The following is a 26,734-nucleotide window of genomic DNA, read 5'->3' as shown; positions in this document are numbered from 1 at the left end:
TTGGTGGTTGTACTATTAGTTGGAAAGCTACATTACAACATGTAGTAGCTTTATCTACTACCGAAGCAGAATATATGACAGTGACCGAGGCGATCAAAGAAGCTTTATGGTTGAAGGGTCTATTTGGGGAACTCAGTTTACACCAAGGTGGTATTACCATTTTCTTTGATAGTCAAAGTGCCATTCACTTGACTAAAGATCAAATGTATCATGAGAGGACGAAGCACATTGATATAAAGTATCATTTCATCCGAGAAACCATTACTGAAGAAAAAGTCTCTGTTTAGAAGATCAACACTAGAGACAATCCTGCTGACATGTTTACAAAACCTCTTCCAGTGTCCAAGTTCAAGCTTTGCCTGAACTTGATTGGCATTTATGAAGAATGATTTTGCCCATTGGGGTTGAAGGTGGATCAAATTTACTATATATAAGCCAAAATTAAGCCAAGGTGGAGATTTGTAATATGGCCAAATTTTCATGACATTTGCCATGACATAATATCCATTATAATAAATTTTGTGGATCATGACATTTGCCATGACATAATATCCATTATTAGGCCAAGGATTTCTTGCTATAAAAGAAGAGTTTCTCCTCATTTGCAAACACACCAATTCAAGAGCTTTTCACTTTTGTCTTTCTTTCTCCTCCTTTATTTCATTATAGAGTATTTTGTAAGAGAGTGAGTATTGGGAAACACTTGTGTGAACTCTTTCTTTAGAGTGATCTTGTGAGGTTATTCTCTTGGAGTATTTGGGATTAATTAGAGTATTTACTCTAATTTTGTACTCTCTTTTGTACTCTTGTTGGTATAGTGAAATTGCTCTTCTCCGCTTGTGGACGTAGGTCACCTTGACCGAACCACGTTAAATTTGTGTCTTCTTTATATTCTTTAATTGCCGTTATTATCAACTCCCATTGTCTTTGTTATTGTCATTATACCGTTGTTTGGCTAAATTCTGCACTACCCGGGTTCCCGATCCTAACATCTTATTTACTAAGGTTGAACAAAAAACTGGATTGCATTATTAGATGAATTTCAATAGATTGAAAAGGATACACTTGCTAAACTTCTTAAAGCATATCTACAAGAGATAGAAAGACTATATTGGATGAGAAGAAATTAAAATCAATCAAGATATACAAAAAGGGGTGAACTTCAAAAGGATATTGATGAACTTTTAATATTGTCAACAATCATACAAAAATGCGACTAAAGCAATACATAAAATGTATATATGGAAGGATTGATTCATGATTTCATTCAACATATAACTACGATACAGACAAATAAAGTAAAATCAATTAAGATCCTTTGGCGTGAGAATAAAATGGAGATGCATAGTAGGTCTGAAGTATAGTAAGGAAAAGGAGGGAAGTAGCAGCAAACAAAGCGAGTAGAGTCCAGGGACTTGTAAAATAGGTATCTAACAGTTGAGCAATCCAAGTCTGCGACTTTCTGTTACAGTGCTCTTCGATTTGCTCTTTGACATCCTTGTAATTACTTTTCACATGTACATAAGTTTTCAATGCTCTAAAGACTTGTACCACTTGTTCATCACTTCCCAGATGGTTGAATATAATCTTCTTTTCTCGTAGCTCTTTCGCATCATTAGGTGAAATGACAAGTGTTTTCATGAAATATATGTAAGCAGAGAGAGAGCAATCACTATTATTACCTGGACAGCTCTCATAAGCTATCATGTTCCGGAAAAATACTCTAGTATACTCAGAGACATACCAACATGGAAGTGAGAGTTTCGCATAGTAACAATGAGACGTAAACCTTACAGCCTTCAAAGAACCGAACCCGCTTGGCATAAAACGAACACCCTTCGATTTCAGCTCCATTACTGAATGAAACATATCGGATGATTCTGTTACCATCGGCTTGTCTTCTTTCTTGTTACCACAATATTGATCAATGCATTTTGATATAAGATCCATCATTGGACGGAAAACCAAGGGACATGTAATTGTCGGTCTGTTTTCATTACTACTACTATTATTCTTTCTCCACTTGAAACCACGGTGGGATTGTTCGAGATGTTGATAGTTACCACTCACAAGCGCTCTTCGAAGAAGTTCAAAAAGATGAGAGGGTTGTGGCTCCATCAACACATTATTTCTCGAATCTAGTTGGCCGAAAAAAAGTTGACAACAATAGCTTTGCAACATCTCTTCAAATCCACATCCACCAAATCTTAAATTAAACAAAAGTTTGAGAATCCCAAAAGGAACCTGATTTTCAAGCAAAAACATATCGCGTCGAACAAGAGAACAAACTCCATAACCAAGATGCCAAAACAAAGTGCGACATTTATAATTGAACGACCACTGGTTTACGAACTCGATATAATTTAGAACGAAACATGCATCAAGAAGCATCATTTGAGCAAAAGCATTGTCGTCAATACATGTATCTTCCATGTCGTAGTAACAACTTTTAGCATCTTCGATCTCCTCGAGAATTTTTTCGAGGAAGAAATCTTGGTTTTTATCACTGCCATGAATAAACATTTGTAGAGCCACGGGCTTGAAATCTTCGACAAACTTGAGCTCCGGCTTTCCATGGTGGTAAGGCCCCAACGAAACAACTTTAGGATCATAGTCATCGTTGTTCTGATCCTCAAGTCTCATGCAGAGTGGAATTTTTGGTATTTCAGGAAATCGTGTAGCATATTGTAAGAGACTAATGTCTTCCATTTATCTATTTCAGGTTCTAAGGATACTTTCTTGTTCTACCTTCATGAGTGAATAAGCAATGTTTATTTAATTAGCAATAATAGGAAAAAAAAATCAACTACGTCAATCAACAAAAAGTTAAGACCGATGAAAACTAATTAGAACAAAGAATCAACTATTTATATATCTGAAATTCCTTACTCCTCATTTTAGGTGAGGCTTTGACTTAGACATAAAATTTAAGAAAATTAAATTTGCGGTCTTAAATACTCCTATATTATGATACTTCTATTGCTGTAAAGTTATATCATTGATAGTGAAACAACAAATATAGAGTTAAATTGTTGGAAAGTATTAGAAAAGATTTTGTTTTTTTTGGAACCGACTAAAAAATGTGTCACACGTAAAATATAACAAAGGTAACATGGAATTAAATGCTAAGATAGTTCTAAGGAAAATAAATTTAGTACATCTTCTAAATAAACACCTAAAATATTATTTTCTCATGAAAAATATTTTTTTAAAAAAATAACTACCCATATATTGAATACATCTTTTTTGGTATAGTTAGAAACAGAAACCGGGAAGTGCATTAATTACAATATTATAAGAGACAACTCAAGAGTAAAAGAAACAGACACACAAAAATACAATTAATAATTATACAAAGAAATCAAACCGTCAAGTAGCTAAAGTAATTATAATCTCCAGAGAAGTGTTGCATTTTAAAGGCAGAACTACGAAATTTAGACAGTCTACACATTTAAAACTTCTGATTGACCCATTCTGGCTTAATATAATGTCTGAGACTTCTAATTCACTTCAATATAGGAGGTTAGAGGTTAATCCCAAGCATCTCTTTTCTTTAACCATCCATCATTCAAAATTCACTAGTTCTAACTAATTTAACATCACATCGAATAAGCTCAAGAAGAACATAAAATGGTCGTCGCTATCCAAAAGTTCACAGTTCTTACAGTTCGAATACGAAATCTTTAATTAAAAATTGATAATCCCTACCATACCCTTGGTCCTATCTAAGCTAAAGGATTTCATGAACATGTAAATGATAGACAATATATATCATAAAAAGGGAAAACTCACAGACTTAGCCGATCGACGAACACCTTTTATTGACAGGGATTCAATGAACTTGCTCTACAAATGAATTTATAAGCGACATTTCTAGGATTCTCATTCACTGTCTTAAATAATGGAGCAAGTGGGAGTACGACAAGCACCTACCGATGGACCCATTGACTTAAGAGCTCACTGACTTAGCCAAAGAAAAGTACTCACTCCATTTCAATTTAATTATTTGATTTTTAAAACTTGTGATCTTAGATATGTTATAACATAAGTGCGATTATATAATTATTAAAACTTGATGTTCTTAAATATGTCATAAATTTGTATAACTATGAAAAACTTGATACTAAGAATAATATGCCACTCAAAGAAATTTATTCTTAGTGAGAAATAAGCGGAGTCCGCACCTGCGCATGCGCTTCTGTGCCTCATAGTCCGCTTATGCAGAAATCCAATTGTCTACTCACTGTCGCTTTTGCGAGCTGGAATCCGCTTCTGCTGAACCACACCTGCGAAGATTCTTCTGCATGTGCGGCCAACGGGCTTTAAACCTGGGCAACTTAGGCATTTCACATTTTCTCCATTCCAAGCCCACAAATACGCGATCTAGCTCATTTGTAAAATATCTTTGGCTGATCTCTGGATATTTTTTGGCATATCTTGACAAGACAACACAAGTTTTGGAGCTAGGATTCTTGCACACACACTTGGGTTTTGAAGATTTGAAGCTTTGCTTGAGAATTTATTACTCATTTATGTTCATTTTTTTCATTTTCTTGCTTTTTATTGAATATCTAAGTGTGTAGTCTTTTTTTCAACACTTGAATCTTGTTTACGGAAAAATTCATATTTAAAGTGTGGATTAAATATCTTGTTGTGTTTATGTATTGAACGATTTTTATTTATTATGAAGTGAGTTATTATTTCTTTAATTATTCTTATTCTTTATTGTTTCCAAAGGGATTAGCTAACCCTAGGACTCGCCCATTAATTTCGAATTAATTTTGAAAAATATAATTTGGGGTTGGAAAAGATTAATTAATAAGAACTTGAGGCGTTAACCCTCACTTTATAGATTCGACCTAGGGATATGATTGAACTACTTGTAGTCATATTCAAGTGTGCTTAATCTCTTAATTGTTTTAGGAATAACTCAATTAGAAAGTTTTGTTAGTCTTCCGAAGAAGCTAATAAAGAATTATTACCCGAGGCTAATTAACATAAACTCGCTCATATTCGCAAAATCGTGAAATACATTGGATCGTTACTTGAGTGTAATTTTCCTTGTATCCATACTTGTAGTCATTGATCATTTTACTCACTTTCTAGGTTAGTTTATATTTTCGTAATTAGTTATAAATATTTTCTCAAAACCTTTCTAAGTGTTTGGCTTAACATAATAATGATAATTTTCTTACGCTCCTAGTCGCCTGCATATTGTTCTTTGTGGGATTCAACCCCGACTCATAGTTGGGTATATTATATTGCATGCGACCGTGTCCATTTACTATTTAGTAGTGGATTTGGACGTCACCAGTCACTGATACCTTTTTATTTTTTGTTGCCGAAAAGGTTACATCATTGATCTCGTTCCCCCCAAAAATCATGTTGATGGTTAGTTGGGGAAGATCTTCCCCTAACTTCGAGGGCTCTGCATTATCCCAGCAGTGACCGTAATTGTTCTTAGCTAGGTCCCTTAAGAATTCTCTAAGATGGCCTCTTTTCAACAGTGTTGCTACATCTTCGCACATATGTTGACAGTGCCCAGTCCGGTGGCCATTAGTCCAATAATATTCGCACCATAAATTATGATCCTTCTGGCTAGAATCGGACCTCATTGGCCTCGGGAATCACACTTCTTTGATGTTTCTCATTGCCGAAACCAGCTCCACTACACTGACATTGAAATTATACTCCGACAACTTGGGATAGGTTAAATCCCGGGAACCCGATACCTCTTTGTCTTGCAATGACCTGTTATTCCTGTGGCGGTCAGTTCTTCTATCGGGAGCGAACCTATCCGCGAACCGGAGCCCTCTACTGTCGCGTCATTCGGCCCTTTCGTAAGGCAAAAATTAGTCCTTAGAAGATAGTCGATCTGCATCAAAATCATCCTTCGATTTATCCCTGTTCTTTTCTCGATCCCGACCCTTAGTAGATGCCGGGAACCCAAGTTGATCATCTTCTATTCTTATCTTTGATTCATAATGGTTATGGATATCTGTCCATCTAGTTGCCTGGAACTCGAGTTTAACTCTTTAGTAAATGCCTCAGCCGTCCATTCATCTGGTACGACCGGTAGCAGCATCCTTTATTTATGAAACCTGATCACGAACTTACGCAACAACTCGGACTCTCCTAGCAAAATTTTGAATATGTCCGCTTTCCGGGCTTGGACCTTCCTAGCCCTGGCATGGGCGCTGATGAAAGAGTCTTCGAGCATCTTAAAGGAATCTATTGAGTGTTAGGGTAAGAGTGAGTACCATGTTAGGGCCCCCTTCGTGAGGGTTTCTCCGAACTTCTTCAGCAGGACCGACTCAATCTCATGTTGAGCCAAGCCGTTTCCTTTCACTGTCATTGTATAAGTGGTGATGTCCTCCTAAGGGTCTCAAGTCCCATCATTTTTTGGTACGTCTAGCATTTTAAACAACTTCAAAATCAACTCTAGTGTTACGCTCGATTTGAACGCTAACTAGGTGTAATTATTTGAGTGTGGGCCCTTCAGCACCGGTGGTGCGCCCGAAATTTGATCTATTAGAGCGTGGAATTCTTTCGCGTTCTGGTCCATCCGCTTGTTCATTTCCCTCATGAACCATATGAGCTCGGTTTTGAAGGGATCATTGTTGTTGTTGTTATCGGATCCGCTACCGATCCCCCCTTCCCCGGCCCTATCCAAGCTGATCTTACTCGTCGGGGTGTTGTTATAAACCCTTTGCGCTGTTTGATTTGCTGGAGCACTGGGAGGAACATGGCCTCTTCTATTCGCGTTGATGGAAGCACCTGATAGCGCTTGCCTATTCTGTCATGACCTGTCTTGCCATGAGAGATGTCTCATGATGGCCTTTTACTCTTCTTTCAAGATCTTCACCGTTTTCGCAGCGTGCTCGTCCTCAACATCATCGGGAGTTGCCTACCGTACATGTCGGGGATATCGCCCGCCATGAACTGGCGTTGCTACAACCTTCTCGTTGCGGGTGTCGTTGATCGAATCCTCGTGTTAAGGCAGATTTTCTTGTGCCCCACCGTTTTGTGCGATGTTGACATCGTTAGCTGCCATCTTTTACGATTTTTGCTGAGAAACAAAGAATCAAACAGGTTAGTTATAGATGCAAGGATCACCTCAATTATGCAGTTGTCTACTGCCCCACGATGGGGACCAAACTGTTTACCTGTAAAATGGTACCGTTGAATTTATAACAAGGTTTATAGGCAAGCGAATCGATTTGATCCCAAAATAATAAATAAACTAAATAAAATACAAGACTAAGTGTTGAAATCGAGATATAATAGCAGACAACTTGGTTTCGGGTGCAAAGTTTCCGAAGGTAGCAATAAGAATAACGTTAGACAAAAAATAAAGTATTATTCTGCTTGGAATAGTGTGTGGCATAAGTTTGTCAGAATTTTCTTCCCTAACAATGGTTGTTGAAGTCGCTATTTATAGCTATACCTAGAGAACAAGGTCTTAGGATCAAGCCCCTCTTAAATGACAGTAATGGGAGTCATTGATAAATATGTAACGGCATGCCATGAATGAAAAACTTCTCTGCAATATCTGTGTTATTTAATACTTAGGAATATTTTCCATTAAATGTCATCTGGTGGCAAGCATTCATTTTCTTCCGTTGATTGTGTTCCCTTCGATATCTTCCATGTGCCAGGCTGCCAGCTGAAGTTGTTATCTTCGGATCTGGTTTTTACTCGCTTCATCTTCCATCTGCCTCTGATTGCATATGTCACGCTACCATATGAACATTTAATATAAATCGATTTTATCCTATACACATATAATGTCGGGTTGGTTTGATTTCAGTTTCACTTTTTTTTAGTTAAAACAAATCCAAACCAATTATAGTCGAATTTTTTTTCCAATACCAAACCAAATCAAACCGAACCATACACAACTAGAAATTCGAAAAAAATCAGCCAAGGTCGACCGACCAACTTTGGTCGGTTAAAATACCAGCCAAAAAACCGACCAATTTTTTAAAATATTTTATTTTTTAATTTTTTATTTTTTACGAAACCGACCAACTTTGGTCGGTTTTCTTTGGCGCAAAAATACGGGAAACTATTTTTGAGTCCCGCGAAATTTATTTTTCAAGAAACCGACCAACTTTGGTCGGTTTTTTAATTAAAATAAATAAAAATTAATATTAAAAAAATCGACCAAAATTGGTCGGTTAATTATGCAGCCGGTCATTTTAAAAAACCGACCAACTTTGGTCGGTAATTTTATTTTTTAATAAAACTGACCAACTTTGGTCTGTTATTTTTGTGCGAAAATACAATTAAAGAGTATAAATCAAATAAAAGACAGTCTTAAAATAAAATGCACCAATGGTATAGTGGTAGAATAGTATCCTGCCACAGTACAGACCCCGGTTCGATTTTCAGATGGTGAATCTTTTAATTACATAATTAAAACACCGACCAACTTTGGTCGGTTTCTTTTTGCAATATTATTTTTTGAATTTAATTGACCGACCAACTTTGGTCGGTAATTTCCGACAAACTTTGGTCGGTATGCCTTTCCGACCTTCAAAATACCGTCCACATATAAATGGTCGCATTTTGGTCGGTAATTGGCCATAACCGACCAACTTTGGTCAATTTTTTTGGTCGGTGTTTAGCGAATTTCTAGTAGTGATAGTTGGATTTATTTTCTCGGTTTGACTCAGATTATCCGTTTGGTACGATTTGTCGGTTTGCTTTGTACACTCCTACCACGAGGAAAGACACCTTTTTTTCTCACCCATTTGTTGGCTATAAATAGAGAGACCTTGCCTCATTTTTTCACACACCAAAAAATTCCGAAATTTCTCGTCTTATTCTGCATTGGTTTTCCAAAACAAACACAAGTGTACACTTTACTCCGCCATTTGAGTTTGCCGAAACTTTATAATTTGGAGTGCCGCTATTCTGTTTTATCCTGAGAGGAATTAATCTACAACTTTAGGCATGAGTAAGGGGAATAAATTCTTTAAGAACACTAGAAAATTGTAGGCTCGGAATATTTTTGCATTTTCGATTCTAAATTTTGCTTTTCCGCCTTTTTCTGGTTTTGAACCCAATTTACTAACAATGTTAAGAAATTCAATAGAATTGATTCTCGGACGGTTGATACAGGGAAAATTCAGAGTACAATTATGGCCGTTTGTCTGCCATACATGGAGTGAAAAGAGAAGCGAATTTTGTCCTTGGCGGAATTGAATTGTGGTATTCGCGGTTACTCGTTGTATTTTCATGCAAGTTGTCGCCATACTAATTTACTGCCAATAATTGTGGCTAAATGGTTATGTAATGGCATGAAACAAATTTGTTAACAGAAGTGCTTGATATAGAACAGATTGTTGCAGCAAGACAAAACCGATGATCATTTATATAAATAACTTTAGCAGGTCCAAAGGACGTGGAAGGATGCTCGGCATAATAGCAGACGGTTGTTCGTAAAACTACTAATGGGAATCCATTCAGAAAACTATAAAAGTGTTTCCGTTCGACTTTGATTATGGACACAGCCAAAGCCACAACATCAAAGCAATAAATTTTGAAGAAAGTGATAAAATCGAGTTATACTTTCTTAACTCCACCATTCATTTATTTAAACTTTTTTTTTTTACCCTTTCTAATTTATAAATTCAGTTTCTACAAATGTTACGATAGACGTTTCTTATGTGATGATATCAAAAGTTTGTGATGATTAGGAATACTAGCTATATAATTAAAGGATAATATTGTTCTTTCGTTTACCAAATAAAACCGGTTTATTGGTGTACATTTTTATAGCATGCATAAAACTAGATAAATCAAGTATTTAAGGTTGTAAGTATGGGTTAGGACATTAATACTTAAAAATTACTGTATTTTGTAACCGTTGCTTTAGCTCTTTTTACGTCTATTAATAAAAATAATAAATACAAAGTATAGTTTACTAAGTTACTCCGTTAAATGCTTTTTGAGAATCTAGTAGTATAAAAAAGAACTACTATTTCTTTAATATTAAGGGTATAGTTGGAAACAATTAATAAATTTAATCTTGAATTCCTAAAGTATAATTATTTTGGAACAAATTTTTTAAGTTAAAGAGGGAGTAAATATTTTAAAAAGCCTTTAATCAAATGAAAATGGATATATAGAGTATTTATTGTTCCTATTCTTCAACATGAGTTGACAGATCGGATTCCACGCACCAACTGCCAATGAGTTAGCCTTTTCTTAGTAAGTCAAGAAGTTTATTCATAACCACTAACATGGTGTTAGAAATAAATTAAGGGTGTTATACAACAGTTGTGCCATTAAAAATTATTTACACACCCAAGACAGCCCACATTATATTAGTTATTATATATTAGTTAAGATATCTTGAATTAAATCCTCTCTATATATATTAACAGACAATACAGATTCCATCATTTCCACAACGGTAAAGGGCCAAATATACCCATGTACTTTCGAAAATGGTCTAAGAATACCCCTTGTTATACTATTGGGTCATATATACCCCTCTTGTCATACTTTGGAACAAGTATACCCTTATTTTGGATGGAGTGTCACGTGGCTGCACCAGATGAAAACGACTCATTTCTTTTTTTTACCCGATCCGTTTTAAAAAACCCACCATCCGATCCGTTTTAAAAATCAGTTTTTTAAAGCATATATCTTATAAAAACTGATTTTTTTTTTTTTGTAAAAACTGAAAAAAAGGAATTTGCAAAATATATCTTTTTTAGTTTTTTCAGTTTTTAAAGTATGTTTTTTGTAAAAACTGGAAAAAAAAAATATTTTTTGTAAAAACTGAAAGAAAAAAAAAGAAATTTGCAAAATATATATTTTTCAGTTTTTTAAAGTATTATTTTTGTAAAAACTGAAGGAAAAAAAAGATTTTGCAAAATATTTTCATTTTTTAAAACTAATGCATATGTAGTCCACTGCTTTAGGAGAGTTTTTTTTCCAGTTTTTACAAAAAAATATTTTGTTTTTCAGTTTTTACAAAAACAAAAACTTTAAAAAAACTGAAAAAACTTAAAGCATATATTTTGTAAAAACTGGAACTTTTTTTTTTGTAAAAACTGAAAAACAAAAAAGAGGAATTTACAAAATATATATTTTTAAGTTTTTTCAGTTTTTTTAAAGTATTGTTTTTGTAAAAACTGAAAAAATATTTTTTGTAAAAATTGAAGGAAAAAAAAAACTCTACTAAAGCAGTGGACTACATATGCATTAGTTTAAAAAAAGAAAATATTTTGCAAAATCTTTTTTTTCTTTAGTTTTTACAAAAGAATACTTTAAAAAATTGAAAAAACTGAAAATATATATTTTGCAATTTTCTTTTTTTTTTCTTTCAGTTTTTACAAAATATATATTTTTCAGTTTTTACAAAAAATATTATTTTTTCAATTTTTACAAAAAAAAAAATACTTTAAAAAAACTGAAAAAACTTAAAAATATACAACAACAACCTATTATAATCCCCCTAGCGGGGTCTAGGGAGGGTAGTGTGTACGTAGACCTTACCAGTATAATCCCACTTAGTGGGGTCTGGGGAGGATAGTGTATACGCAGACCTTACCTCTACCATGAGGTAGAGAGGTCCTTCCCTCCAAGAACTTCCCACCTTGCTCTTGGGGTGACTCGAACTCACAACCTCTTGGTTGGAAGTGGAGGTTGCTTACTATCTCAAAACCCGGTAGAAATAAGTCACAAGCTTCTAAGAATTTATTCTCGATATCTCTATATGTCAAGGTCTAAATAAAATATAAGGAAGCAACATAAAATGATAGAAGGGGACTCCAGAGTCTGCGGACGCTGGCAGATATACCTCGAAGTCTCCGTGCACAGGTAACTCACTGACGTCTAGTAAGTGCCAAGCCTAACCTAGGTAGAGTAGTGACGAGGTCAGGTAAGGCCCTACTGGAATATAATAATGGCATGGTAAAATATTTATCAATGTAGTAAAATAAAATGACATTGGAAATGAATCAAATAATATGTCACATTTAGTGACACCAAATAATTGCAAATAATATCTCGTGGAATCAAAACAGAATTTCCTTCAACTTTATGAAAATCACAACAATTAATCGAACGCAACTATGGCCATAAATCAATATCAACAAGGGCATTACCGAGGTACCGCCTCGTATTCCCAAGTTATAAATAATTTCACAATATCTCATTCCCTTATATTACCGCGGGAGCCTTCACAATTTATTTTTAAAAAAATATTTTTTCCCGAAATAGCATCCCGCGTTTTAGCCACCCTTATCATACCGCATGACTTCTAGTAGTCACCCCTACTAGCCACGCGTATCAAGCCACCCTTATCTCACCGCATGCATTTCAATACCCAGACCTTATACCACCGCATGCGTATCAATATCACAATATATCACAATTTGCACCTCAAGTGCTCAAATAATTTAACTTGCCAAATTAATTCGACAACAATATTTTTCCACAATAAAGAGCTCACGGCTCATGCCAAAATAAATCATCAATAATAGTTTGCCACAATAAAGAGCTCACGGCTCATGTCAAAATAATTCATCAATAATATTTTTCCACAATAAAGAGCTCACGGCTCATGTCAAAATAATTCAACAATAATATTTTTTCACAATAAAGAGCTCACGGCTCATGTCAAAATAATTCAACAATAATATTCTTCCACAATAAAGAGCTCACGGCTCCCTCACAATGAGTATAAAAATATTCAGGAGTAAATAATTTAGGAAAATAATATTTCAAAATCTTTACTACGTTGCTTCAATATCAAGTTTAAAAATGTCAAATACTTCATATTAATAATATTTAATTTAAAGAAAATCAACCTTCAAATAATGCACAGAATAAAAGAAACCAAGTTTCAACTAAACAGGTAAAATAATTAGTAAGAAAAGATCAAACAAATTTGAAGTATATATCTCAAATCAATGATGAAGAACATAACAAGATAAAATAATTTAATAAATGTGCAACAATGATCTACACAATTTAAAAATATAATCTTTCGCAATTTAGCCCGTGTAGACACTCGTCACCTCATGCACACGACTTTCAACATATTTCAATAATCACATCAATACCAATCCTAGGAAAAAATTTCCCCACACAAGGTTAGACAAGTCACTTACCTCGACTTGCTCCAATTTAACCTAGTATTATGCTTTTTCCTCGATTTTCTGACTCTGATCGACTCGTATCTAGTCATAATTAATTCGATACAGTCAATAAAAATTATAGTAATCAATTTCATAAGAAAATATTACATTTTCATTAAAATCCGAAATTAGCTCAAACTTTGCCCGTGGGGCCCACTTCTCGGAATCCGACGAAACTTATAAAATCCGACAACCCATTCAATTACGAGTCTACCCATATCAATTTTACCAAAATCCGATAACAACTCGACCTCCAAATCTTAAATTTTCGTTTTTAGAAGATTTTGCAAAAATCTTGATTTTTCTTCAATAAATTCACGGATTCATGATGTAAATGAGTATGGAATCATGAAATATAATCAATATAGGATAAGGAACACTTACCCCAATGTTTTTTCGTGAAAATCGCCCAAGAACCGTGCTCCAAAAATCCAAAACGAAATGAATGAAATGACCATTTTTGGTCCTTAAGTTTCTGTCAATCCGTCATAAAAGTCCATTTTCCGTCACTAAAAGTCCATTTTTCGTCACTAAAAGTCCACCAGAAACTGCTCTATCAGCCTTCCTTCAATTGATCATAACTTCATGTACAAATGTCCAAATGATAAATAGTTTAACTTTCTGAAAACTATAATCCAACGACTACAACTTTCATGTTTTGAAAATGTTCTGATTCCTTATGAATTGCGATATATAAGCTTCCAAATTCGGCTTCACGCAGGCGAAATTTCTGGCGAAACTGCTCTACCAGCCTTCATTCAATCCATCATCACTTTCTGTACAAATGTCCAAATAATGAATGGTTTAAATTTCTGAAAACTATAATCAAACGACTATAACTTTCATGTTTTGAAAATGTTCTGATTCCTTATGAATTGTGAGATATAAGCTTCCAAAATTGGCTCCACGCACGAAATTTCTGCAACAGAAATTTCCAGCACTCTTTGTCCGAAATCTATTCCGTTTACCTTCCGAAATCCACCCGAGACCCTCGGGACCTTAACCAATTATTTCAACATGTCCTAAAATATCATACGAACTTAGTCGAGGCTTCAAACTACATCAAACAACATCAAAACGACGAATCGCACCTCAAATTAAAATCAATGAACTTTGAACTTTTAAATTCTATATCTTGTGTCAAAACACATCAAATCAATTCGGAATAACTTCAAATTTTGCACACAAGTCATAAATGATATAACTGAGCTATGAAAATTTTCAGAATCGGATTTTGACTCCGATATCAAAAAGTCAATCCCTCGGTCAAACTTCCCAAAAATTCAACTTTCGGCATTTCAAGCCTAATTCCACTACGGACTTCCAAATAAAATTCTGATTACGCTCCTAAGTCCAAAATCACCATACGGAGCTGTTGGAATTATCAAAATTCTATTCCGGGGTCGTTTGCTCATAATTTGACATCCGGTCACTATTTGAACTTAAACTTTTAATTTTTCATCAAAATTCCATATCTCGGGCTAGGGACCTCGGAATTTGATTCCGGGCATACGCCTAAGTCCCAAATCACGATACAGACCTACTAAAACTGTCAAAAAACTGATCCGAGTCTGTTTGCTCAAAATGTTGACCAAAGTCAACTCAGTTGAGTTTTAAAGCTCTAATTCATATTTTAATTCATTTTTCACCTGAAAACTTTCCGAAAATTTTTTACAGACTGCACACGCAAGTCGAGTAATGGTAAATAGTGCCTAGATCACATAATTAATCATTAAATTTAAAGATGATATTTTGGGTCATCACATTCTCCACCTCTAAAACAAACGTTCGTCCTCGAACGGAGTTAGAAAAAGTACCTAAGCTGGTGAATAAGTGTGGATAACAGCTGCGCATATCATGCTCGGTCTCCCAAGTCGCCTCCTCGACCGGATGACCCCTCCACTGAACCTTCACGGAAGCAATGTTCTTTGACCTCAGCTTTCGAACATGCCTATCCAAAATAGCCATTGGTTCCTCAACATAAGATAGATTCTTGTCCAACTGAATCGAACTGAAGTCTAGCACATGAGACAGATCGCCGTGATATTTCTGAAGCTTGGAAACATAGAATACTGGATGACCGGCAAAGAGACTAGGTGGTAGTACAAGTTTGTAAGCTACCTCTCCAACTTTCTCAAGAATCTCAAAAGACCCAATATACCTAGGGCTCAAATTGCCCTTCTTCCCGAACCTCATCACACCCTTCATAGGCGAAACCCGGAGCAATACCCGCTCACCAACCATGAATGCAACATCACGAACCTTCCGATTCGCATAACTCTTCTGTCTAGATTGGGCTGTACGAAGTCAATCCTGAATCAACTTAACCTTTTCCAAGGCATCCTGAACCAAGTCTGTACCCAATAGCCTAGCCTCGCCCGGTTCGAACCAACCCACTGGGAACTGGCACCACCTACCATATAAGGCCTCATACGAAGCCATCTGAATGCTTGACTGATAACTGTTGTTGTAAGCAAGCTACGCAAGTGGTAAGAACTGATCCCAAGCACCCCCAAAATCTATCACACACGCACGAAGCATATCCTCCAGTATCTGAATAGTGCGTTCGGACTGCCCGTCTGTCTGAGGGTGAAATATTGTACTCAACTCTACCCGAGTACCCAACTCACGTTGTACTACCCTCCAGAACCGTGATGTAAACTGCGTACCCCAGTCAGAGATGATAGATACCGGTATGCCGTGAAATCTGACAATCTCGCGAATATAGATTCGAGCCAACTGCTCGGAAGAGTAGGTAGTCATCATAGGATTGCAATGAGCTGACTTGGTCAATCTATCCACAATCACCCAAGCTGCATTGAACTTCCTCTGAGTCCGTGAGAGCCCAACAATGAAATCCATAGTGATCCTCTCCCATTTCCATTCTGGAATCACTAACTTCTGAAGCAATCCACTAGGTCGTTGATGCTCATATTTCACTTGTTGACAATTTAGACACCGAGCTACATACTCTACTATGTCTTTCTTCATCTTCCTCCACCAATAATGTTGCCTCAAGTCCTGCTACATCTTTGCAGCACCCGAATGTATGGAGTACCGCAAACTGTGAGCCTCCTGGAAAATCAATTCACGAAAACCATCTATATTAGGCACACATAGCCTGCCCTGCATCTGTAATACATCTTCATCTCCAATTGTGACTTCCTTGGCATCGTCGTGCTGAACTGTGTCCTTAAAGACAAGCAGATGGGGGTCATCATACCGACGTTCCATGATACGGTCATAAAGAGAAGACTGAGAAACCACACAAGCAAAACTCGGCTTGACTCGAAAACATCCAGTCTAACAAACTGGTTGGCCAAGGCCTGAACATCCAAGGCTAGAGGCCTCTCTGCTACCGGTAAATATGCTAAGCTGCCCAAACTCTCCGCCTTTTGACTCAAGGCATCGGCCACTACATTGGCCTTCCCAAGATGATATAGAATGGTGATATAATAATCCTTAAGTAACTCCAACCATTTCCGCTGCTGCAAATTAAGATCCTTCTGTTTAAACAGATATTGTAGATTTTGGTGATCGGTGTAGACCTCACAATGGACACCATACAAATAATGGAGCCAAATTCTTCAAGGCACGAATAATAGCTGCTAACTCAAGGTCGTGGACCGAATTATTTTTTTTTTATTAATTTTTTTTATGTACCTTTAACTGTCTAGATGCGTAGGCAATCACCCTACCGTCTTGCATCAACATCGCACCGAGATCAATACGCGACGCGTCACAATACATAGTATAAGACCTTGAACATGTAAGTAATACCAATGCTTGTGTCGGAGTCAAAGTGATCTTGAGCTTCTGAAAGCTTAACTCACACTCGTCTGACCCTGTAAATGGGGCACCCTCTTGGATCAATTTGGTCTTAATAGTTGTTCATAATAAATTACAGAATCGTCATTTAACCTCATGTTAACAAAATTCTCGTTGCAAACCTTCACAATACTGATAACTAGATGTGAGGCATGAAGACTTCATAATTATTTACCCGAATTAACAAGTCACATTTAACGCCACCTAGGCGAGCACCTACCTCGTAGGTTAAAAATTAATAATTACAACACGAATTTGACAACTATGCACAGAGAATTTCATATAAGAATTTTCAAATAAGCCTAACAGGCGTGACTCCCTATTAGTACTATAGTACAAATTTAATTTCACAAGGAAGAACTTAAACACAAGAATTTTTCTCACAAGGATCTCGTCCTTATATAACTTCCACCGTAGCTCGTAGCCCGGTTTAAACATATCAATTTATATAAAAATATGAGGATCTCATCCTCAGTTCTGAATCACAAGTAATATTCACATCGTGCCAATTGAAAATTTCTATTTTCTCTTTTTAAATAATTTTGGTTACACCAAATCACAACACATAATGAACCCCACACCGGTAGGGCATATAATTCATAATTTGCAATTAATTATTCGGAATTTACATCAAAATTTACCGAAATGAGTAACAGAAAGCCACATTTAGCCTCGCAGCTCTTATTAGTGACCAACACGAAATGATAGGCGTAGTTATCTCCATAAAATCTCCCAACAGGGGTAAACACATAAGTAAATTATAGAATTATGAAGCTCACTCATAAGTGGAGCACAATAGGAAGACTCGTTTCGATATTGAGAACCGAATCAACTTAAGAAAATTATTCCTTTATATTAAATCGAGGTCGTACCTGTAACGATACCATCTGATGTAGCGACCTCCGCCATACCGTAAAATAAATATATCAACGGCTGGGTCTCCACCTCTAGGACGCCTTCTACCCGTCTGTCCTCCACCCCTAACTGGTCGTGTGGGTGGTGTAGTAACTTCAATGGGGCATGTAGCCTGAGTGCTTTGATGAAATATGTCTCTCCCATGTTTGGGATAATTTTCTCATGATGTGCCTAGTATCACCGTATTCATAACAACCCCTTTTGCGGGTTAGGCTGCTCATATTGAGTCTTTGCAAATAACTGGAATAACCATTATAGGAACTCATGTCGGTGGTGCATTAAAAGAACTTACTGGAGCACCTCGAGTAATCCGATGTTCGAACTGGGCTGGCCGACTGCCCGAGCCCCCGCCATAATGATTTGTACTTGTAGAGTAGAATCCACTGAATCCCCCAGAACCTCTAGATGTCTTGGTCTCCTTAGTTTCCTTTTTCCTCACCCTGAACACATTCTAATATCTTGGTAATTTGTACAACTAGCAGCAATGAAGTATCAGCTTGTAGCTCCGGAGTCGTACAAAATTTTATGATCATAATTGAGTTTTTTAATGAGTCTATGGACTCACCCTTTGGGTGTAGGAAGCAAAGTAGGAGTATGACGGGCTAACTTATTGAACTTGATGGCATATTCTGACATCGTCAATAGTGACATGACGCAACCATTCAAACCCTATGCGCCACGCATTACGGAGAGTCCAGAAAATAAACTCTTTCAAAAGCGTTTCTGAGAACTGAGCCAAGTGGGAGGTGTTGCATTGGCTGGTCTGCCCTCTTCATAGGCTTGCCACGAACACTGGTGGAGAATTATCTCTCCCAAGGCAAATTTCTTCTTTTGTTATGCTGACTCAACACTGTTGAGCTGACCAATTTCTTAACAAACTCTTCGATTCTTCTTTGGGGTAACCCTTACCCCTATTTATACATAACGATCACGAAAGTAGAGCTCCATACAGACAAATCTTATCACGAACCACATAGTCCAGACTCTCGTCAACAAATGTACTTACTCCGAAGCACCCCAAAATCCGCAACAGTGACGTCCACGCTGAGTAGACTTCTATAAATTTAGAGTTGTTTCTATAACTCCTTTGGTATTAAATATAGGATTATTAAGGAGGCGGACATACCGCAAGTCCCAACCTTATCCTCTATAAAATCTCAGGCCTTAAACATGTGTAAATTTTAGGGAACCTTTCAGTACCACATATATACATTTCAGGCCCAAAACTGATATAATACATGACCCCACAATCCACCCATTGATAGTGGACGGCGTGAAGTCATAGGTCACAACGTCCGATGATCTACAATAATAACCTTCACAGCTCGTATAAATCAACCAGACGCCAATATCCGTTGCACCTCGCACATGATTCACTAGGTGATCTCTCAATACACCCACATCTTCAGTCGGAACCACACGTTAAGGCAATGTTTGAGCATCTCTGGCTCCCTTGTAGTCCATCTGCGGCATCACGAACCGTCGACGCACAACTGATATTAAGTGCGCAATGTCATACACGAGTGGATACAAAGGAATATGAGATATATGTTTCAAGCTAAATCAATGTCGCACGATAAGGAATCAAAGAAGTGAATATTTTCCTAATAGTTCCATAGCCTCCCGAAGATAAGTACAGACGTCTCCGTACCGATCCACAAGACTCTATTAAACCTGCTTGTAACTCATAACACCTATGAACCTAGTGCTCTGATACCAACTTGTCACGACCCCAAATTCCCTCCGTAGGATGTCGTAATGGCACCTAGTCTCTAAGACTAGGTAAGCCTATCAATGCGGAATAATAATAAATATCTGAAATAAATAAACTACAATTCAAACAATTTCAACTCCCAAAACCAGGTAGAAATAAGTCACAAGCTTCTAAGAATTTATTCTCAATGTCTCTATATATCAAGGTCTAAATAAAATATAAGGAAGCAACATAAAATGATAGAAGGGGACTCCGGAGTCTGCGGACGCTGGCAGATATACCTCGAAGTCTCCGTGCGCAGGTAACTCACTGACGTCTAGGCTGGTAAAATGTACCTGGATCTGCACAAAAAGATGTGCAGAAGCGTAGTATGAGTACACCACAGCGGTACCCAGTAAGCGCCAAACCTAACCTCGGTAGAGTAGTGACGAGGTCAGGTAAGGCCCTACTGGAATATAATAATGGCATGGTAAAATGTTTATCAATGTAGTAAAATAAAATGACATTGGAAATGAATCAAATAGTATGTCACATTTAATGACACCAAATAATTGCAAATAATATCTCGTAGAATCAAAACATAATTTCTTTCAACTTTATGAAAATCACAACAATTAATCGAAAGCAACTATGGCCATAAATCAATATCAACAAGGGCACTACCGAGGTACCGCCTCGTAGTCCCAAGTTATAAATAATTTCACAATATCTCATTTTCTTATATCACCGCGGGAGCCTTCATAATTTATTTTTTTTTAAAAATATTTTTTTCCGAAATAGCATCCCGCGTTTTGGCCACCCTTATCACACCGCATGACTTCTAGTAGTCACCCCTACTAGCCACGCGTATTAAGCCACCCTTATCTTACCGCATGCGTTTCAACACCCAGACCTTATACCACCGCATGCGTATCAATATTATAATATATCACAATTTGCACCTCAAGTGCTCAAATAATTTAACTTGCCAAAATAATTCAACAATAATATTTTTCCACAATAAAGAGCTCACGGCTCATGATAAAATAAATCATCAATAATAGTTTGCCACAATAAAGAGCTCACGACTCATGTCAAAATAATTCATCAATAATATTTTTTCACAATAAAGAGCTCACGGCTCATGTCAAAATAATTCAACAATAATATTTTTTCACAATAAAGAGCTCACGGCTCATGTCAAAATAATTCAACAATAATATTCTTTCACAAAAAGAGCTCACGACTCCCTCACAATGAGTATAAAAATATTCAGGAGTAAATAATTTAGGAAAATAATATTTCAATATCAAGTTTAAAAATGTCAAATACTTCATATTAATAATATTTAATTTAAAGAAAATCAACCTTCAAATAATGCACAGAATAAAAGAAACCAAGTTTCAACTAAACATGTAAAACAATTAGTAAGAAAAGATCAAACAAATTTGAAGTATATATCTCAGATCAATGATGAAGAACATAACAAGATAAAATAATTTAATAAATGCGCAACAGTGATCTACACAATTTAAAAATATAATCTTTCACAATTTAGCCCGTGTAGACACTCGTCACCTAGTGCACACGACTTTCAATATATTTCAATAATCACATCAATACCAATCCTAGGGGAAATTTCCCCCACACAAGGTTAGACAAGTCACTTACCTCGACTTGCTCCAATTTAACCTAGTATTATGCTTTTTCCTCGATTTTCTGACTCCGATCGACTCGTATCTAGTCATAATTAATTCGATACAGTCAACAAAAATTATAGTAATCAATTTCATAAGAAAATATTACATTTTCATTAAAATCCGAAATTAGCTCAAACTTTGCCCGTGGGGCCCATATCTCGGAATCCGGCGAAACTTATAAAATCCGACAACCCATTCAATTACGAGTCTACCCATACCAATTTTACCAAAATCCGATAACAACTCGACCTCCAAATCTTAAATTTTCGTTTTTGGAAGATTTTGCAAAAATCTTGATTTTTCTTCCATAAATTCACGGATTCATGATGTAAATGAGTATGAAATCATAAAATATAATCAATATAGGATAAGGAACACTTACCCCAATGTTTTCCCGTGAAAATCGCCAAAAAATCGCCCAAGAACCGTGCTCCAAAAATCCAAAACGAAATGAATGAAATGACCATTTTTGGTCCTTAAGTTTCTGCCAATCCGTCACTAAAAGTCCATTTTCTGTTACTAAAAGTCCATTTTCCGTCACTAAAAGTCAATTTTTTGTCACTAAAAGTCCACCAGAAACTGCTCTACCAGCCTTCCTTCAATTGATCATAACTTTATGTACAAATATCCAAATGATAAATGGTTTAACTTTCTGGAAACTATAATCCAACGACTACAACATTCATGTTTTGAAAATATTCTGATTCCTTATGAATTGCGAGATATAAGCTTCCAAAATTGGCTCCACGCATCAAAAAATTTTGGCGAAACTGCTCTACCAGCCTTCATTCAATCCATCATCACTTTCTGTACAAATGTCCAAATAATGAATGGTTTAACTTTCTTGAAACTATAATCAAACAATTACAACTTTCATGTTTTGAAAATGTTCTGATTCCTTATGAATTGCGAGATATAAGCTTTCAAATTTGGCTCCACGCACGAAATTTCTGCAACAGAAATTTCCAGCACTCTTTGTCCGAAATCCATTCCGTTTACCTTCCGAAATCCACCCGAGACCCTCGGGACCTTAACAAATTATTTCAACATGTCACAAAATACCATACAAACTTAGTTGAGGCTTCAAACTACATCAAACAACATCAAAACGACGAATCGCACCTCAAATCAAAATCAATGAACTTTGAACTTTCAAATTCTATATCTTGTGTCGAAACACATCAAATCATTTCGGAATGACTTCAAATTTTGCACACAAGTCATAAATGACATAACTGAGCTATGAAAATTTTCAGAATTGGATTTCGATCTCGATATCAAAAAGTCAACCCCTCGGTCAAACTTCCCAAAAATTTAACTTTCGGCATTTCAAGCCTAATTCCACTACGGACTTTCAAATAAAATTCGATCAGACTCCTAAGTCCAAAATCACCATACGGAGCTGTTGGAATCATCAAAATTCTATTCCGGAGTCGTTTGCACATAATTTGACATCCGGTCACTATTTGAACTTAAACTTTTAATTTTTCATCAAAATTCCATATCTCGGGCTAGGGACCTCGGAATTTGATTTCGGGCATACGCCTAAGTCCCAAATCACGATACAGACCAACCAAAACTGTCAAAATACTGATTCGAGTCTGTTTGCTCAAAATGTTGACCAAAGTCAACTCAGTTAAGTTTTAAAGCTCTAATTTATATTTTAATTCATTTTTCACCTGAAAACTTTCCGAAAATTTTTTATGGATTGCACATGCAAGTCGAGTAATGGTAAATAGTTCTTAGATCACATAATTAATAATTAAATTTAAAGATAACATTTTGGGTCATCACAATAAGAACTTGATGCTGCAGGCAAAACTAGAACTGGAGTTGTGGTCAAGGCAGTCTTGAGCTTCTAAAAGCTCTCCTCACACTCATCCGACAACCTGAATGGAGCACCCTTCTGGGCCAGCCTGGTCAAAGGCACTGCAATGGACGAGAAACCCTCCACGATGTGACGATAATATCCGGCCAAGCCGAGAAAACTCCGAATCTCAGTAGCTAAAGACGGTCTGGGACAACTCTAAATCACCTCAATCTTCTTCGGATCCACCTTGATCCCCTCACTGGACACCACGTTCCCCAAGAACTCCACCGAACTAAGCTAAAACTCACACTGGAGAACTTGGCATACAACTTCTTCTCCCTCAACCTTTGTAGTACAATCCACAAATGTTGTCCATGCTCCTCCCGGCTACGCGAGTACACCAAAATATCATAAATAAATAGTATGACAAACGAATCAAGATATGGATGGAATATAGTATTCATCAAATGCATGAATGATACTGGGGCATTGGTCAGCCCAAAAGACATAACAAGGAACTCATAGTGACCATAGCGGGTCCTGAATGCCGTATTCAAAATATCCAAGTCCCGAATCTTCAACTGGTGATACCTAGACCTCAAATCAATCTTAGAGAACACTCTAGCTCCCTGAAGCTGGTCAAATAAGTCATCAATGCACGATAAAGGATACTTGTTATTAATTGTAACTTTGTTCAACTGCCTATAGTCAATGCACATCCGCATAGTACCATCCTTCTTCTTTACAAAAAGAACCGGTGCACCCCAAAGCGACACACTAGGCGTAATGAACCCCTTATCAAGAAGCTCCTGAAGGTACTCTTTCAACTCCTTCAATGTTGTTGATGCCATATGGTACTGAGGAATAGAAATGGTTTGAGTGCCCAGCACCAAGTCAATACCAAATCGATGTCCCTATCGGGTGTCATGCCCAGCAGGTCTGCAAGAAACACATCCGGAAAATCTCGCACTACCAGAATAGAATCAATAATAGGAGTATCAGCACCAACATCCCTCACAAAGCTAAACATGACAAGCACCCCTTCCCAACCATCCGTTGGGCCTTCATATATGAAATCACCCTACTGGGAACATAGTCTAGAGAACCTCTCCACTCGATCCTAGGTAACTCCGACATCACCAATGTAACGGTCTTAGCGTGACAATCCAAAATAGCATGACATGGGGACAACTAATCCATACCCAGAATCATATCAAAATCAACCTCACAAAGCAATAAGAGATCAACTCTCATCTCCAATCCCCCAATGGTCACAACACATGATCGATACACACGGTTCACAATAATAGAATCGCCCACCCGCTTACATATATAAACAGGCAAAACTAAGGACTCACGGGGCATATCCAAATAATGAGAATAATATGATGATACATACGAATAAATGGAACCAGGGTCAAATAATGTAGAAATATCCCTGTGGCATACTGAGACAATACATGTAATCACTACATCTGAAGCAACGGCCTCTGACCTAGAAGGGAAAGCATAGCATCGAGCCTAACCCCCACCTGATCAGCCTCCCCCTCTAGGGAGACCTCTATCTTCCTGAGCCCCGCCCCGAGATGGCTGGGCGGGTGGTGAAGTAATTGGTGCGGAAGTCATAACCTGACCCCTCTGTTGAACTGGACCTCCAAAATGACGGTTACACTATCTCCACACATGTCCAAACTCCCTGCACTCAAAGTAACTCCCCGATGGTAGTGGAGATTAAGTCGAACCTCGAGAGCCAGAGTAGCTACTAGAAGAACCTGGTACAGATGAACCCTGAACTGATGGAGCATAAGATGAACTCTAAGCTGGGAGGGCACTGAAGGATGACTAACTCAGGTGAGCACTGTATGAACCATGGCTAGTTGATGCACCACGATGAACCGGACGAGCCATCTGAGCGGGCCTATAAGGATTACCCCTGTTGTGGTGGAACTGCCCTCAAGAAGAAACACCGCTGAAACCACTTGCACCACGAGGCCTCATGGCCTCCTTCTCCTCACGCTCCTGACTATGAACCTTCTCTAGCCGCCTAGCAATATCAACCACCTCGTCTAACCTATCACCTAATGCAATCTCCAGAGTCATGAAAAAGTGCAGTGCATAGTTGAGGCCATCAATGAACCTTCTAATCCTCTCCCTCTATGTGGGAACCAACTAGATCGCGGGATGAGCCAACTCTAAAAATCTCATCTCATACTGGATCGCGTGATGAATCTCCTGGCATAGCTGCTCAAACTGCCTACGCAACTCCTCCCTGCGGGTCTGTGGAACAAACTTCTCCTAGAAGAGAGCGGAGAACTCGTGTCTCTTCTGCTGCTCATCACTCATAGTTGGACCCACCTGGGTATGAGAAACTACACGGCTGGGCTGGTAGTACCCCCGGTATCTAAAGTCCCTGCACCACCTGCTCTGGAGTATGAGCGGTGGGAATCTAAGCACCTCCCCTGGCCTGAGAAATGACTGGTGCGGCATGAACTGAAACAACATGATCTAGGCTAGTGCATACAGTCAATATCTGGGCCAAAGCCTCCTGAAGGCATGGAATCACAGTGGGCACAACTGGTGCCTGAGCTGGCCCCAGCGGCTCAACCACATCAGGAATTTGCTCATGAGCAGGAGAAATTGGTGGCTCCACGGGTGCTACTTTGGCTGCTGTACAAACTGCACGTCGGCCTAGTCCCGACCCCAAATTCCCTCCGTAGGATGTCGTGATGGCACCTAGTCTCTAAGACTAGGTAAGCCTATCAATACGGAATAATAATAAATATCTTAAATAAATAAACTATAATTCAAACAATTTTAACTCCCAAAACCCGGTAGAAATAAGTCACAAGCTTCTAAGAATTTATTCTTTATGTGTCTATACATCAGAGTCTAAAGAAAATAAGGAAGATAACATAGTAAGATAGAAGGGCACTCCGGAGTCTGCGGACGCTGGCAGATATACCTCGAAGTCTCCATGCGCAGGTAACTCACTGACGTCTAGGCTGGTAAAATGTACCCGGATCTGCACAAAAAGATGTGCAAAAGCGTAGTATGAGTACACCATAGCGGTACCCAGTAAGTGCCAAGCCTAACCTCGGTAGAGTAGTGACGAGGTCAGGTCAGGCCCAGCTGGAAAATAAATAATGGCATGGTAAAATGTTTATCAATGTAGTAAAATAAAATGACATTGGAAATGAATCAAGTAGTATGTCATATTTAATTACATCAAATAATGGCAAATAAATACCTCGTTGAAACAAAATAGAATTCTTTTCAACTTTAAGAAAATTACAACAATAATCAAAGGCAACTACGGCCATAAATCAATATCAACAAGGGCACTCCCGAGGTACCGCCTCGTAGTCCCAAATCATAAATAAATTCACAATATCTCATTTTCTTATATCACCGCGAGAGCCTTCACAATTTATTTAAAGAAAAATATTTTTTCCGAAATAGCATCCCGCGTTTTAGCCACCCTAATCACACCGCATGACTTCTAGTAGTTCCCCTACTAGCCACGCGTATCAAGCCACCCTTATTTCACCGCATGCGTTTCAACACCCAGACCTTATACCACCGCATGCGTATCAATATCACAATATATCACAATTTGCACCTCAAGTGC

General features: G+C 37.4%; 1 protein-coding gene across 1 annotated transcript; it reads right to left on the bottom strand.

The window, feature by feature from the left end:
- Window positions 1-1,156: 1,156 nt before the first annotated feature.
- Window positions 1,157-3,870, bottom strand: LOC104097088 (UPF0481 protein At3g47200-like). The gene is made up of 2 exons (XM_009603601.4): window positions 3,793-3,870; window positions 1,157-2,748 (listed from the first exon to the last, which is right to left on the bottom strand). Exon 2 carries the CDS (start codon window positions 2,707-2,709, stop codon window positions 1,309-1,311), a length of 1,401 nt encoding a protein of 466 aa, XP_009601896.1. The 5' UTR covers window positions 2,710-2,748; window positions 3,793-3,870; the 3' UTR covers window positions 1,157-1,308.
- Window positions 3,871-26,734: the final 22,864 nt, after the last annotated feature.

This window comes from Nicotiana tomentosiformis, chromosome 4 (assembly GCF_000390325.3).
Source record: "Nicotiana tomentosiformis chromosome 4, ASM39032v3, whole genome shotgun sequence".
Lineage (NCBI taxonomy): Eukaryota > Viridiplantae > Streptophyta > Magnoliopsida > Solanales > Solanaceae > Nicotiana > Nicotiana tomentosiformis.
The sequence above is the reverse complement of the archived record's forward strand: the minus strand, read 5'-3'. Positions and strand labels throughout refer to the sequence as shown.

Excerpts from the sequence above, each read along its gene's own strand:
- LOC104097088 (XM_009603601.4), bottom strand. The coding sequence starts at position 2,709 with ATGGAAGACATTAGTCTCTTACAATATGCTACACGATTTCCTGAAATA.